The sequence below is a fragment of the Cucurbita moschata genome, unplaced genomic scaffold (assembly GCF_002738365.1).
Source record: "Cucurbita moschata cultivar Rifu unplaced genomic scaffold, Cmos_1.0 Cmo_Scf00030, whole genome shotgun sequence".
NCBI classification, from domain to species: Eukaryota; Viridiplantae; Streptophyta; class Magnoliopsida; order Cucurbitales; family Cucurbitaceae; genus Cucurbita; species Cucurbita moschata.
The window spans coordinates 570,429-585,222 of record NW_019268546.1 but is presented as its reverse complement, the minus strand read 5'-3'; the positions used below and the strand labels follow the sequence as shown (position 1 = coordinate 585,222).

At 31.9% G+C, this 14,794-nt stretch overlaps 3 protein-coding genes across 4 annotated transcripts in view; 2 read left to right on the top strand and 1 right to left on the bottom strand.

Moving 5' to 3' along the window:
• The window catches only part of LOC111464377 (tubulin-folding cofactor D), a 13,490-nt gene extending 10,788 nt beyond the window's left edge, over positions 1-2,702 (bottom strand). Inside the window, exons 1-3 of one of the 2 annotated variants that reach the window (XM_023108569.1) lie at positions 2,418-2,702; positions 1,349-1,896; positions 547-649 (exon numbers count right to left, since the gene is read on the bottom strand). In XM_023108569.1, the coding sequence (XP_022964337.1) occupies positions 547-649; positions 1,349-1,896; positions 2,418-2,624 (858 nt within the window). In that variant the 5' untranslated portion in view covers positions 2,625-2,702. Of the gene's footprint in view, positions 1-546; positions 650-1,348; positions 1,897-2,358 lie in introns of both variants that reach the window. The other variant, XM_023108570.1, reaches the window with a different exon arrangement.
• Positions 2,703-6,491: 3,789 nt separating this feature from the next.
• Positions 6,492-9,469, top strand: LOC111464466 (uncharacterized protein At1g28695-like). Its single transcript, XM_023108675.1, has 3 exons — positions 6,492-6,753; positions 7,142-7,546; positions 8,895-9,469. The coding sequence occupies exons 1-3, from the start codon at positions 6,598-6,600 to the stop codon at positions 9,399-9,401; spliced, it is 1,068 nt and encodes a 355-aa protein (XP_022964443.1). The 5' UTR covers positions 6,492-6,597; the 3' UTR covers positions 9,402-9,469.
• An 817-nt stretch (positions 9,470-10,286) lies between these two features.
• LOC111464434 (serine hydroxymethyltransferase 4) lies at positions 10,287-12,968 on the top strand. The gene is made up of 4 exons (XM_023108633.1): positions 10,287-11,045; positions 11,710-12,100; positions 12,193-12,294; positions 12,432-12,968. Exons 1-4 carry the CDS (start codon positions 10,368-10,370, stop codon positions 12,674-12,676), a joined length of 1,416 nt encoding a protein of 471 aa, XP_022964401.1. The 5' UTR covers positions 10,287-10,367; the 3' UTR covers positions 12,677-12,968.
• The last annotated feature ends 1,826 nt before the right edge of the window (positions 12,969-14,794 follow it).

Genomic DNA, 14,794 nt, shown 5'->3' with positions numbered 1-14,794 from the left:
AAAAAAAAAAAAAAAAAAAAAAAAAATCTTGACCCCTTTTCCATTCACCATACAAAGCCAGCCCATCAATAGGGGGAAAAACAATATACATTTATGCAATTCCAATGCCAATTTTTTTTAATTTAAATTAATATTAAAAGACATTGGATTGCATTAAAGGATTAATGGAATTAGGAGGATCAAATATTCTATCTTTAAAGAAAAATGCAAAGAGAAATGACCAAGCAAATAACAAATCCCAACGAGATAAATAAATAAAATATAAACCTCAACAACATAACAAGAGATTAAAAGAAAAAAAAAATTTAATCTGAGAATTACCATGTAAGTCCAAATATAACAAATCTACTTGGGGAAGGAAAAAGCCATTAGCACCTAAATGAGCTAAATTAATATGTACGTTCACTAGATTGGTTACGTGCAGTCAAGCATTTTTAGCCCTCCAACCATAAAAACAAAGAAATTTCTTTTCTTGATTATGATCTTTTTCTGTTAATAAAATGCATATTCTGAGTAATATGGACTTGAAACAAAAGAAATGAAAACCTTGAAAATGGAAGCTAATGCTCCTGCAGCACCAAGCAACCGAAAGTGATCCATGATATCATTTGTTGCGGCAGATAAGGCCTCATGCGTCCATTCAATAAAGCTGTCATCCACAAATAAGCTTAGTTAGCATACAGTATTGAGTCTGAACAAAACAAAAGGGAAGCACTTCAGCAAATACACACATATAACAAATAAACGAAAATTAGTGGAACTAAGCTCTCTAGCCTTAGATCCAAATTTTCAGACGCTAAAAATATAATCTTGGTTAAAGTCCTCATAATTTATATCTGAAATAACAAGAAAGCGATATATAAATAAAAAGTAAAATGAAACTGGCACCCAATTTTCAGGTTATGTTGCGTAAAAAATGAATAAACAAGTTGTAGTATAGGCAGTATTGCATCTTATTGAGAAAAAAAAAAACATGAATTTTGTTTGGTCCGACAATAAAATGAACATGTAAAGGGCGGCTTCCATGAGGAATATGATACTACCCATCTGTAACCTATACAAAGAAATAAGAATTTGTATCTGAAATAACAAGAAAGCAGTAAATAAATGAAAATCAAAATGAAACTGGCTCCCAATTTTCAGGTTATCTTGGATCAAAAACTGAATAAACAAGTTGCAGTATATGTAGTACTACAACTTATGAAAGAAATTGTTTGATCCAGTGATAAAATCATGTAAAAGGCAACTTCCATGTAGAATGCGATACTACCCATCTGTAACCTATTCCAACTGGATAACCTGATTCAAAATCAAAATTAAATGTCACAATTTCAGAAATTCATTAAACCTGATAAAAGCCTTAGGCATATCTGGGCGTGTTAAAAGTCTCGCAAGCAACAACCCAGCCATTGTTCGCATAGGCCCCGCACTTGCAAGGTAATCCTTGCAGAAGCTTATAATTCTCAACACCAATGGAGATGGTTCAAATTTAGCTAAACTATTGGTGCTGGATAAGCTTGAATCAACGGTGGAAATATCAAATGGAACCAACACAAGTATTGAAAGCCACAGCAGTATCACACATTGAGCCTCCATCTCTCCAGTACTCTCTTGTCGCAATGTGGTCACCGAGTTTGTATTTTGACACCTCTCCAAGAGAGACACAGCAAGTTCCAAATCAGAAACCTGATGTGGGAAGAACCTGATGACAGCCTTGTATCCACAGACCGTAACTAAAGTATAGATAATGATGCATATTGGCTTTATTGCTTCAAGTACTTCGTTGGAAGCTACATCAAGTTCAATTGCTTTAGAACAAACTAGAGACATCAAAGGAGAGACTATGATCTCCAAATAGGGCTCTACCAGCTGACCCTGTTCTTGATATTTGTCCATCTGTTTAAGAAGACAATTTTCAGAATGTCAAGTGATGTGTATTGCACAAAAATTGAGACTAGTTTCAATTTCAAACGTAACGAAGAAACACTTCAGAAAGAAAACAGGCACTTCTTCAACAGCTTACTTGCCCATAAAAGGTGCCCAGTATACATATCGACTAGAAATTCTATCCATCCCACTATGACTAGCTAGCAGCTGGTTTTAATCAGCATTACCCAAAAATCGATAGTCCCAAAATAAATCAATGATTTCATTCTCATTTCGACAGATCTCATAATCCTTACACATGGATCGAATCATGAATTTAAAAAGCAGTGGGATCTTTTAATTCTCACGAACTAGTTTACTTATATCCGTCAAATACATGCCCCGCTTGGCAAATTAAACAGTCGTTAGACCAGAACTAGAAGCTAAACAACCACCAAATCACTAAAAGTTCCCGAAACAAAAACTTCGAACCCGTAGATTCAATGTGCGACCCCGACACGAAATGGAAAGAGAGTTCCGGCAAATATTACAATGGATCGGATCTTGTGAACGGAGGATATATCGGAGACGCGTCCATTTGAAGCTATATCATCGAGAATGGATTTGACGAGCTTCCATTCTTGAAGAAAATACTTCTGGATTACCCTCTCCTTCGATTCATGCTCGTCATCGTCGTCGTACGTTACCATTCCGTCAAACTCCTCGTTCTTTGGGGCTGTTTCAGTCTTTGCCGCCATGTTCAGAGCAGTAGAAGCTCGAATTCCCGCCCGCTTCACTGAGCTCTTGGAACACGATATAAGTTGAACAAATAAAGTGGGGAGCTTCAACGAGGAATATCCGTGTAAAAAATAGGTTATTTAATATTTTAAATTATTTTTTAATTAATTATTTTAAAATAAGTTTTAAAGTCTTTATTTTATTAATCGTTTCAAATTCCACAAATAAATAAAATAAAATGAGAAAATATTATGATTAATGGATATTAGGTTGACCTAATATCTTAATAGGTTATTTCAAATTTATATGGCAATACATTAAAACTAATTTACCCATTTATAATAAATAAATATTTTTCGAAATTAAATTAAATAATTTTAAACATGCAACCATTTTAGAAAATAAAAATATATATAATTAATAAAATTACTGGACTGAAAGAACTTGCGGTCTTTTAGAAAAATAATAACAATTAACAAATAAAAATTATATTATCAACCTTTTAACATTTTTACTTTTTTACTTACTTACCTAGTTACCTAAAGTTGTGAGTGTATTATATGAGAAAATAACGATTCGAAATTTTCTACTTAATCTAAGGTTGTCGGTGTATATAAATATCATGAATACAGAAATATTTCATTCAAACTTTTATAAAATGTCATTCTATCTTAAAACACAGTCATGAACTTACGTGTTTTCCTCTAAAAACGACACAACAATAAAATAAATAAATGTTTAAATTAAAAACATCCTATTATAGCCTAAGTCTAAGAAAATAAATACGACTACCCTATGCACGTGATGTCGAGTTGCGATGTCATCGTCAACGGTACAAGAATGTCTTGTCTTAACCTGAAATAGAGGTAGCACGTGACTTGAATATCTTAAGACATAGTCAATCCGTGACCCCACCGTTGGAGTTAAATGCAAGAACATGCAAATGCAATGATGAGATCTATTATATCAGTCTATTTTCCTACGGCGCTGTCCTAATAGGCAGCTTGGATGTGTATCATATACTCTAGACACAGTTCATATGTAATCTTTCTACCGTTTTATCAATCTATCATAATCTTATCCCTTCCTACCCATAATTTAATCGTATTATTTTATCAATCAATCGTGATCATACCATTTTTATCAATCTCTCATATCCATAGCATTTCGATACGAACCTTAACCTTAACGTTACATGAACATATCTTACTCCTATCGTTACATTACGTTTAGTGCATCATTCTCGTATTATATCTCAAACATATCATTGAACACATCATATCGAATAAAAACCATATATTATTAACCATGATATGAACAAGTATAGAAATTGAAATTATTGTTTTTCATTTTCATTTTGGAAGCAATCAATAAACATTCCTCGTCCCCGTCTACGTGGAATTCTTATTTATTTTATGGAGATCGAATTTCTCGCAACAAAAGAAACCTCTCCCTGCTATCTCCTTCATTTCACGTTTAAGCAAGGATTTTATTAGATCCCATTTGATAATAAAGGTCATAATGAAAGATTCAATGTCGTACGTACTCATTCAAACGTGTTACAACACGCAATATACAAACATCGCCTCTTTAAAATATTGACTTTTTAACCCTTGCCTAACTTTTAAACATATTATCAATAAATTAAATTTTGTACCAATTTTAGTATTCGAAATAATCATCCACTACAAATATTACATTACAAATATAAGAGAGTAAAGCAAAACCCGCTCTTATGCCTATTTACATCGTATTATATTTCATAATCATTAGATATACGAACCAACTCGATAATTTCTCTAATTTTTATCGCTTAATTATATAATAGTATCAATAGACAACGGAACCATACACATTTTTGGTAAACAAAGCTACTTAGGGTTGGTAAGATTTAATTTCTATATTTAATATATCACTCTTTCAAACCTAGTTTAGAGTTGATTTTATTTTTTTTATTTTCTTTTTTATTTTTTGTATTTCATATTATAAATATGAGACGCTAAAAAATATAAGGGTGTTAAATTAAATTTTTGAAAACTCGAGATACTTTTTTTAATTTTTAAAAATGTAAGGGTATGTCTGAAATATTTTTAAAAGTTAATGGTATTTTTTAAACAAAGTACTATAGTTTTTTTTTTTTTTTAAGTTTTTAAAAATTTTAAAATTTGATTAATACATTTTTAGATAAATTACAAAGTTTAATATTTTTTTTAATTATTTAAGCTTAACAAAACAAAATTAAAACGTAAATAAAAGCAGTGTTTATATGCTTTTAATTTTCAATAACCAAAAATTAAATATTAAATAGTTATATGAGGAAAACCTAATTATCAAGGACAATTCATTCGTTTTTGTTGTAGATTATTTTTTAAACTTAAATGATTTATGAAATTTCAATTGAATTTATAAATATTTTAAAAATATTTATTGTTTGTAATTTAATAATCATATCCACCTAAAAAAGTAATAATTAAGAGATTAATTATTAACCTAATCCAATAGACTCTATATATATATTGTTTAAAAAATATTATAATATTTTATTATTCCAATAATAAAAGATATTTAAAAAGAAAAAGAAAAATAATGTTAATAAATATCCTAACATAGTATGTGAAAAGTCATATGACTTATTTACTAATTTTCTTCCTTTTAACTTTCCAAATATTTTTAAAATCTTAATTATGTCCTTTTTCTAAAATAAAATAAAACAATTATATATTTTTTTATTTTCTTAAACAATAAATAATTAAATAAAGAAATTATGAGTAAAATAATTTTCGATTTAGACTTATTTTACTATTTTCTGCTTTTAGATTTTATAAAATTAGGAAGTCTAAAATATTATAAATAGTAACACCATAATTATGATTAAGCCTTAATAAGGAATTAATAAAAGATGCATTAATTATATAAGACTTTTTAAGTTCATTAACAAGGGTAGTTTGGGAAATTTGAAGATGGCAATTTGATTTTGAAATTATATAAGACCATTAACAAGGGTAGTTTGGGAAATTTGAAGATGACAATTTGATTTTGACCCGACCCAATCTCGCCCACGAACATAACGCTTATTATTTTAAATTATAATATTCATTCAAAAAAAAATTAGGATCACATTTTATAAAATTCAATTTGAATTATTAATTTCATAAAGTTAATTATATTTTTTTTCTAGTATGTTTAGATATATGCCCTCTCAAATTAAAAATAAAAAATATTAATAATTTTTTTTTCTTATTTAAACTGAATTGTAATAACTTTATTATTTTTTATATGATTTAATTCAAATTAGAATTTTAAAAGTTACTTTTAATAAAAAAAGAAAATTCAATGTCATCTATATAATATTTATTTTTGTGGAAAATAAAGTTAGGTACGTAAATATCAATTTCCAAAAATATAAATGAAAAATAATTTTCCAAAATATTTAGAGGAGCAGCCTTTACAAATTTTATTTAAAAAAACTAAAATAATTCCGTAGTATTTTTAAAATAATATAATTAAGCATTTTTTTAAAAAATTTAGATATAATAATGGAAATTAAATTAATTTATATTTTTTTTAATAATCAAATTTTTTTTAGGTTGGACAAGTATGTCATATTTAGTCAACTTCAGATTCCCTCCCAAACAATGGAGTGTGGAAAACGAAATATAATTTAATTAATATTTAATTTAAATGGAATTAAAATATCAGTTGAAATTTAGTTTTTTTTTTAATTAATTATCTAAATTAAAATCCTTAGTTAATTTCTAGGTTAACTAGTTTCTTTATAAAATTTAGAACGATTTTGTATTTTTATTAAATTTAATAAAATTAAGTTTAAAAAAAAAAAACAAAGAATTGTTGATATACAACCGGCCGTGTTCATTGACCATAAATTCGCTCTCTAAACAAAGGGAACTTGAGAGAACTGATTATTATTTCTTTCGAGAGATCACGAGTCCATTTCCTCAAATCCTTCTTGCTTCTCGTTTTTCCACCATTTCCATGGATTTCCCGAAGGTTTCCGGTGGAAATTATGTGATTCCGTCTCTCTTCTTCGCTGGAGTTTTCGCTTTATGCATCTGGTCTTCCTCTGTTTCCAATCCTTTCATTCTTCTTTCCAACGGACGCCATTGCAGCAACACGAAGCTTCAAAATCAGGTCTCAGTCGCGTAATCGCATTCTATTTTCTCTATGTTCTTTTTTGTTTTTGATTAACTTGAATTGATTGTGCGTTGTTCTGGATCAATTGTTGGAGAGTACTACTTGTGATTTTGATTCGGTTGCGTAATCGCAGGGAATCGTCTATTTTCGACATTTTTGTGTGATTTAGAGTTGATTGTGAAGTCGCTCTGGATTAATGCTGCAGAATGTACTAGCGATCTCGATTCTGTTGCAGATTTTGTGTAATTTTGCATTAGTTGCTAGTGGCTTTGATTCTGTTGATATTGGACATGATTAAAATTTCGCTCTGGAATTCGCTTTTCATTCGACATTTTCTTGAAATTATGAATTGATTACGAATTCGTTTTTTGATTCCATGATTCAGAATAATACCAGCAATTTCGATTCTGTTGCACCACGAGACGAGCTTGAATTGGCTTTGGCCAGAGCGTCAATGGCGAACAAGACGGTGATAATCGCTGTCATAAACAAGGCGTACGCCAGTCAAGAACCGGAAGCCGTTACGACTATGCTCGACGTGTTTCTCGACAGTTTCTGGCTAGGAGAAGGCACTCAAAGTTTGGTAAATCACCTCCTCTTCGTCGCCGTCGATCAGACGGCGTACGACCGGTGCCGGTTCCTTCGTCTGCACTGCTACCGACTGGTAACAGATGGCGTCGATTTCGGCGGCGAAAAGCTTTACATGTCGGAGGATTTCATCAAGATGATGTGGAGTAGGACTGAGTTTCTTTTGGAAGTCCTCAGACGGGGATACAACTTCATTTTCACGGTACGTTCTCCTCATTTTTATTTCATTTTTTGCATTTTCTTTTTCTCATTTAAAAATAAATTCGACTTTTGGTAATTTATTTTCACTCAAAATCTTAAAATTAAAAATCATTATTTATTTATGTATTATAACAAAAATAAACTTACCAAAATATTTAATCTCAACAAATCCAAAAAGAAAAATAATAAAAATATAATTTCTCAAATTTATAGAGCGCTTTTTCATAATTATGTGATTTTTTTTTTCTGTTAAGGTTTTATCACATTTTTTATTTTTATAATAATTTCAATATATAATTTTAAAAAACGTGTAAATAACCGACATAAAAAAAATGAGATGCCGTCCTTTGAAAAAGGTTTATAGAAAAGACAAATAGGAAAGAGATTATCGAAACTTTTTAACACATCTAATAATATTAAATTGTGATAGATTAGCGTGAATTATTGTTTAATATATTGATTATTTCAATATAATTACATTGACCATCACATTATCTTAAAAACAACCTCGAACATGTGGATCTGTATATCCAAACAAACTCTCTACGTGATATTACTGTAATTTGTTTTAATACTAAAGCATCATTTAAAAATGACATGAGAATAAACATTAAAAAAAAATGTATTTTAAGGGACTTTTATATATTTTATTCAATATTTTCTCATTTTATTTATTATTTGTCATATAAACTTTATTTTAAAAATGTTGATATCGGAAAATATTTATCAAAATTTGAATAAAGAAAATTAGGATACTCTCATAAAATTTTGAAATCAATTTAATTGGTTTTGTTTGTATTGTTAATATATATTTGTATATATTGATTTGTTTTTGGGAAAGGGTAATGGACACCAACTTCTAAGTTAGATTTGACTTTCCAAATCTTAAATTTATTTGATTAAATAAGCTTAAAGATTTGTAGATGTTAAGATATTTAAACAATTTTTAATATTAATACAAGTTAATTTTTTATTTTAAAATATAATATATAAATACCCTTTTCAAAATATACAAAGGAATGATTAATAGTGATTTATATATATATAGAGTGATGATGGAAGGGATTGAAGTAACACGTGGACGGCGGGGATATGCCGAAAATGGCTGCAACGTCGTTGGTTACCGGCTCCGCCGGGGACGGCGTTGGAGTTTTTGTTTGGTATGGCCGGCGTCAAATTTGCATCTCTAAAAAATCACTTTTAAAATAAATTAATTAATTATACTTAAGAAGCTACTTGAGACTCTCAGATCCCAACAGAAAAAATAAATAAAAATGCATTTATTAACAAATTTATTTATTAAATTCAAAAGTGAAAATTTGATTCATTAATTTAATTGGCTTCGACAGGACACAGACGTAATGTGGCTTCGAAACCCATTTAAGAAGCTAAGCTCCAACAAAACAGAGGACCTCCAAATCAGCACCGACGGCTTCTCCGGCAACCCATGGAGTGAAGAAAACAACTTCATAAACACCGGATTCTACTACGTCCGATCAAACAACAAAACCATTTCCCTCTTCCAGAACTGGTACGATCTGAAGGACAATTCCACAGGGAAGAAAGAACAGGACGTTCTTTTAGAGCTCATCCATGGCGGAATCATCGCTAAACTTGGCCTTAAAGTCCGATTCCTTGACACCCTGTTCTTCAGCGGCTTCTGCCAAGACAGTCGGGACCCAAGGGAGGTAACGACGGTTCACGCCAACTGCTGTCGGAGCATCGCCGCCAAAGTGGGCGATCTCCGGACAGTGCTTTATGATTGGAAGATGTTTAGGAAGACGAATTCTTATAATGCGACGGCGGGGTTTAAGTGGTCGCCGCATTTGGGGTGTGCGAATTCGTGGAAAAGGTAAAAACGGAGTTGTAGTTTGTTCGCTTTTGGTGGTCTGAATACCTTAGTTTATTCATCTATCTTTAATTATGATAGTTATATTTATTGTATTATTTAATTTTAATAAAATCTAATTTCAATCCATAGATTTTATTTAATTATAAATTGAACGAAGCGTAGACCTTGGCGTCGATGAGGTGCTTGATCACACCCACTCTAATACCTAAATTAGGAGGACAGAGTATGATTTATGATTCTTTTAGCATACTTTGGAGGCATGTCGTATGAGAATTAGGGTTTCAAGAATCATATTCTTTGAGATAGATCGGATCTGGGTTAGTTATCCTCGACCATGAGCTTATCCATGCAGTTATACACTTTTCGAATAGGAATCCATTTTCTGAAAGATTTTGGCTTTCGTGCTTAGGTGGGTCTCCGAGATCCTTTCGATGACCTATGTTTTGTTGAAGGGATATCTATATGATTCGATTGACTGCGTAAAGCCCGCGGTAGCAACGAAACCGGGGAAAGTATATAGAAAAGACAGTTATTTTCTATTTTATTATTATTAAATTAGTATTAGTGAGTGATCTCGGCTCAATGAGTTCTTTCTTTTCTGATGAACTGTTGTGTATCGGTCTTGGACTAGGTTTTGTTCCACATTGGACCATTTATGATGGTGTGATATGCTATATTATGATACTGTGATCCTAAGGAAAATGTGTGGTTATAATTGAATAAAATTTTAATATTTTAATGAATTTTTATTCCAATGGTAATATTATAAAATAAAATATAAAGGGGATATATTTTTTTTTAAATGTTTTAAGGAAAAAAAAAAAGAAAGGCTACTTTCGTAATTTTGCTTAAATGATCCCTTTTAAGGCCCCGCGAACTCCCTCATCTCAGTGATTGCCTTCCCCATTTCCAGCTTCTTCTTCTTCAAATTCTTCTTCAAATTCTCTGTAATTTTTCTCTATCGTTCGCCATGGATCCCGTCAATGCATGGGGCAACACTCCTCTTGAAGCTGTCGACCCTGAGATCTTCGATCTAATCGAGAAGGAGAAGCGTCGACAATGCCGTGGAATCGAGCTTATTGCCTCTGAGAATTTCACTTCCTTCGCTGTCATCGAGGCCCTCGGTAGCGCCTTGACCAACAAATACTCCGAGGGCATGCCGGGTAACCGATACTACGGTGGCAACGAGTTCATCGACGAGATCGAGAATCTCTGCCGTTCTAGAGCCCTCCAGGCCTTCCACGTCGATCCTGCCAAATGGGGTGTAAATGTCCAGCCCTACTCTGGTTCTCCGGCGAATTTCGCTGCCTACACGGCGTTGCTTCAGCCGCATGACCGTATTATGGGGCTGGATCTTCCTTCTGGTGGCCATTTGACGCATGGATACTACACTTCCGGTGGGAAGAAGATCTCTGCTACCTCGATTTACTTCGAGAGTTTGCCTTACAAGGTTAATTCCTCCACTGGCTATATTGATTACGAGAAGTTGGAGGAGAAGGCTTTGGATTTCAGGCCGAAGCTGATTATCTGTGGTGGCAGTGCATACCCTAGGGACTGGGATTACGCCAAATTCAGAGCAATTGCCGACAAATGTGGTGCCCTTCTGCTTTGTGATATGGCTCACATTAGTGGTCTCGTTGCTGCTCAGGTATATGAATCGTGTTCAGATCTTTTGTCAGTTTGTCTTCTGAATGTTGGTAACTGGATGTTGTTTGTTTTTCCATTTCTGGATTTGGGATCTGTGGATTTCTGTTGAACTTGCTTTTCTCTTTGATCTCTGCAGATGATAAGCTCAATTCGTTCATACTTGTCTTTCGCCTTTGTGTTCAATTGATTAGTAATGGTTAGAAATGGCACAGGTTGTTAGATCCATAATTGTTTGAGAATCTTCGCAACAGGATCTGGCTTTTTGAAAACTTATTTAATGATCAAGTATTGATACTGCATTGATTCTTTGTAACGGAAGCTAAATTGTGTTCTTTGTATTCGTTGAACTATTAAGTTTTTCATTGTTCTTGTCAAATATTTTTTTGTATTCCTTGTTTGTACTATAAGATTCAGTTTTTGAAATGAAGCTCTGCTTCGAGGAAAGGGATACATTTCTGCTTCTGGTTGAATTCAATTTCAATGTAAAACAAATCCTGTATTCTATCAGTTTACATTACGTTTTCTTTTTGAACAATTATTCGAAGGCATATTTCTTCTAACACATTTCTTATGATTGTTTATGATCTCTGTTTCCTTTCTTGCAACTTAAGCTACCTGGGTCTTGCTGGTATTGTAAAATAATAGTGTACAATGACTGTTTGTAGGAAGCTGCAAACCCGTTCGAGTATTGTGACGTTGTCACGACCACAACTCACAAGAGTTTGAGGGGTCCGAGGGCCGGTATGATCTTCTATAGGAAGGGTCCAAAGCCACCAAAGAAGGGTCAGCCTGAGGATGCTGTTTATGACTTCGAAGACAAGATCAACTTCTCTGTCTTCCCTGCCCTTCAAGGTGGCCCTCACAATCACCAAATTGGTGCTTTAGCTGTTGCCTTGAAGCAGGCTATGGCCCCCGGGTTCAAGGTCTATGCAAAACAAGTTAAGGCCAATGCTGTAGCCCTTGGAAATTACCTGATGAGCAAGGGCTACAAGCTTGTCACTGGCGGAACCGAGAACCACCTCGTTCTCTGGGATCTTCGTCCTCTGGGATTGACTGGTAATTCCCGTGCAAACGAACCTAAGAAAACTAACAGAAAGAACATGTTCTGTTCTGTTCGTGTGACTTTTTTGTGTTAATTCCTTTTGCAGGCAACAAGGTTGAAAAGCTTTGCGACTTGTGCAACATTACTGTAAACAAGAACGCCGTGTTCGGCGATAGCAGTGCATTGGCTCCCGGAGGTGTTCGGATCGGTAAGTTCCAATATCGTTGATAGATGATTTCATCATCCACAGTCCTCTTAATAACTTATTTTTCTTGCAATCAATCGATGAGTTTCTATCTATATTTAATTGTGTGATTAACAAGACGTCATACTGCGATGCGTTAGGTGCACCTGCCATGACATCGAGAGGTTTGGTCGAGAAAGACTTCGAACAGATCGCAGAGTTCCTTCACCGTGCTATAACCATCACCTTGAACATCCAAAAGGAATATGGAAAGCTGTTGAAGGACTTCAACAAGGGTCTGGTAAACAACAAGGAAATCGAAGAGCTCAAGGCCGACGTCGAGAAATTCTCTGCCTCATTCGACATGCCCGGTTTCCTCATGTCCGAGATGAAGTACAAGGACTAGAAAGCAAACAACAACAACAAGATCTAAAGTTTTGGGTGTTTGTCGAATCTTTAAAATCTTTCACTTCTAAAGCTGAAAAGGTAAAAAAGAAAAGATTGCTTTTAGTTTATTATCTTTTATTTTTCCAGTATGATGTAGACTTAGATTTTCCTTCGCTAATGTTTATTCGCAAGTTTAATGCTAAGAAAAGAAGTTTTGGGCTTGATAGAGAAGCCCAATTTCAAATTTGTAAGCTTCAAGGCCCATATCAGAAGCAACACTTTGGGCCACCATGGCCCATATTTTTTTGCAATGGGCTCCTCTATCCTTCATTTATTTTGGGCTTTTAGAGGATTATTGGGCCTATCATTACTCTTTTAGTTGACAAAAAGTTACCCAGCTTTTACCCTAAATTAATAATAATAGTATGCATCAAAATTTTATATTTTAATCAATTTAAACGTTTTTAAAAATAATTTGTAAACTTCCCATTTATTTTATTGTTATTTAAATAATAATTTATTTCAAAAGCTTGTTAGGTAAGGGAATAAACTTCCCATATATATATATTTTTTTTTATAGATTTGAAAAAGAAATACATTTTCCTTTTTAAAAATAATGCTAATTATTGTTTTTTTTTATAAAAAAAAAGAAAGAAAAAAGAAATTCTCTAGCTAACTACTTTTTTAATGAACTTTTATTTTACGTAATTATTTTTCAAGAAAGTCATAAAAGAAAAAGGCTTATGGCTTGAAAAAAAAAAAATCAAAACAAAATATCACAAGCGTTTGTGGGGGGCGCGTGTAAACCACCTCACCCTTGTACATGAAGTGTCATTATTTATTCATTTTAGGCCAATATTTATTTTTTCTATAAAAAAAAAATATAAACAGACTTTGCTTTTAAAATTTTAATAATATTCTTAAATTAAAAAGAAAATCTGAAAAGTATTGTTGTAATGGAAATCATTAAATATTTTGTTTCAAACCTATCCTTTTACCTTTTTAAAATATTACAAAAATATCTTTAAAATTTCAAATATTTAATTTTTTTAAAAAATTAAAAAAAATAGCATTACAAAATTTGCAATAAAGGATATTAATACTACATTAAAAAATTTATTAGCAATTTTAAAATATTACTCAAAGTAAATTACTTCAACTTTTAAAAAGTTAATATTAACAAGTGTTCTTTAGTTTTTTTTTTTTTTTTTTTTTTAATTTAATAGATATTATTGAAACTTCTAAAATTTAAAATTATTTTTGAGACAAAATATAAAAAATAACCAAAATTTCATTAAATCCTTTCAATTTTTTTTGATGATTTAACCAACAAATTAATGTTAATAATATTAATTTAATTAAATACTAATTACAAAATGACTTTAATTCCAATTACTTTGGACTTTTATATCGTATTGTCATATTTAATTCCAAACTATAAAATAAGGCTATTTCACCAACCATTAATTATTTTGAAGAAATTAAATTTAAAATACTATTATTTTCAAAATTATAAAATTGTACGGAGGAAAAATTTCAAATCCAATAAATATAGATTTAAATGAGAATAAATAAGGTGCTCAATGCATCATCTTTCCCGTACATTTCTTTATTCATAAAAAAAACGTACATTTCAATCATTTGATAAAAAGAATATCATATCGATTGTCTACCCGACACAAGAAATTACGAGACCTACCAATAAGTCAATCACTTTCTAATATATAAAATAAATTAAAGAGATGGTGTGTAGCGGGAGAGAAGTGTCGATAGCAAAATTTACAGAAGAATTTCAACAAAACACCTCGTGTTTCGACCTTCTGGAAAGGGAGGTATTTGGGTCCAACATATGAGATGAAAGGACTCAAATCTTTGACCTATTGCTCGAGAATATATGTCCATGTCCAGGTTTATTAAACTTTGCGTAGGTCGTTAAGAGAGGGGGTGTAATAGTCCAAGCCTTCCGCTATTAGATATTGTCATCGGTGAGTCGTACGAGATATTTTTATTTTCTCCCAAAGAAAATGCACGTATAAAAATTAAAAAGGTAGAGAGAGAAAATGATGGATTTGAAAGGGGGAGAGAGAAAGTGGAATGGAATATGGAGTGTTTGTGAGCAATCATTAAGAATCCCAAC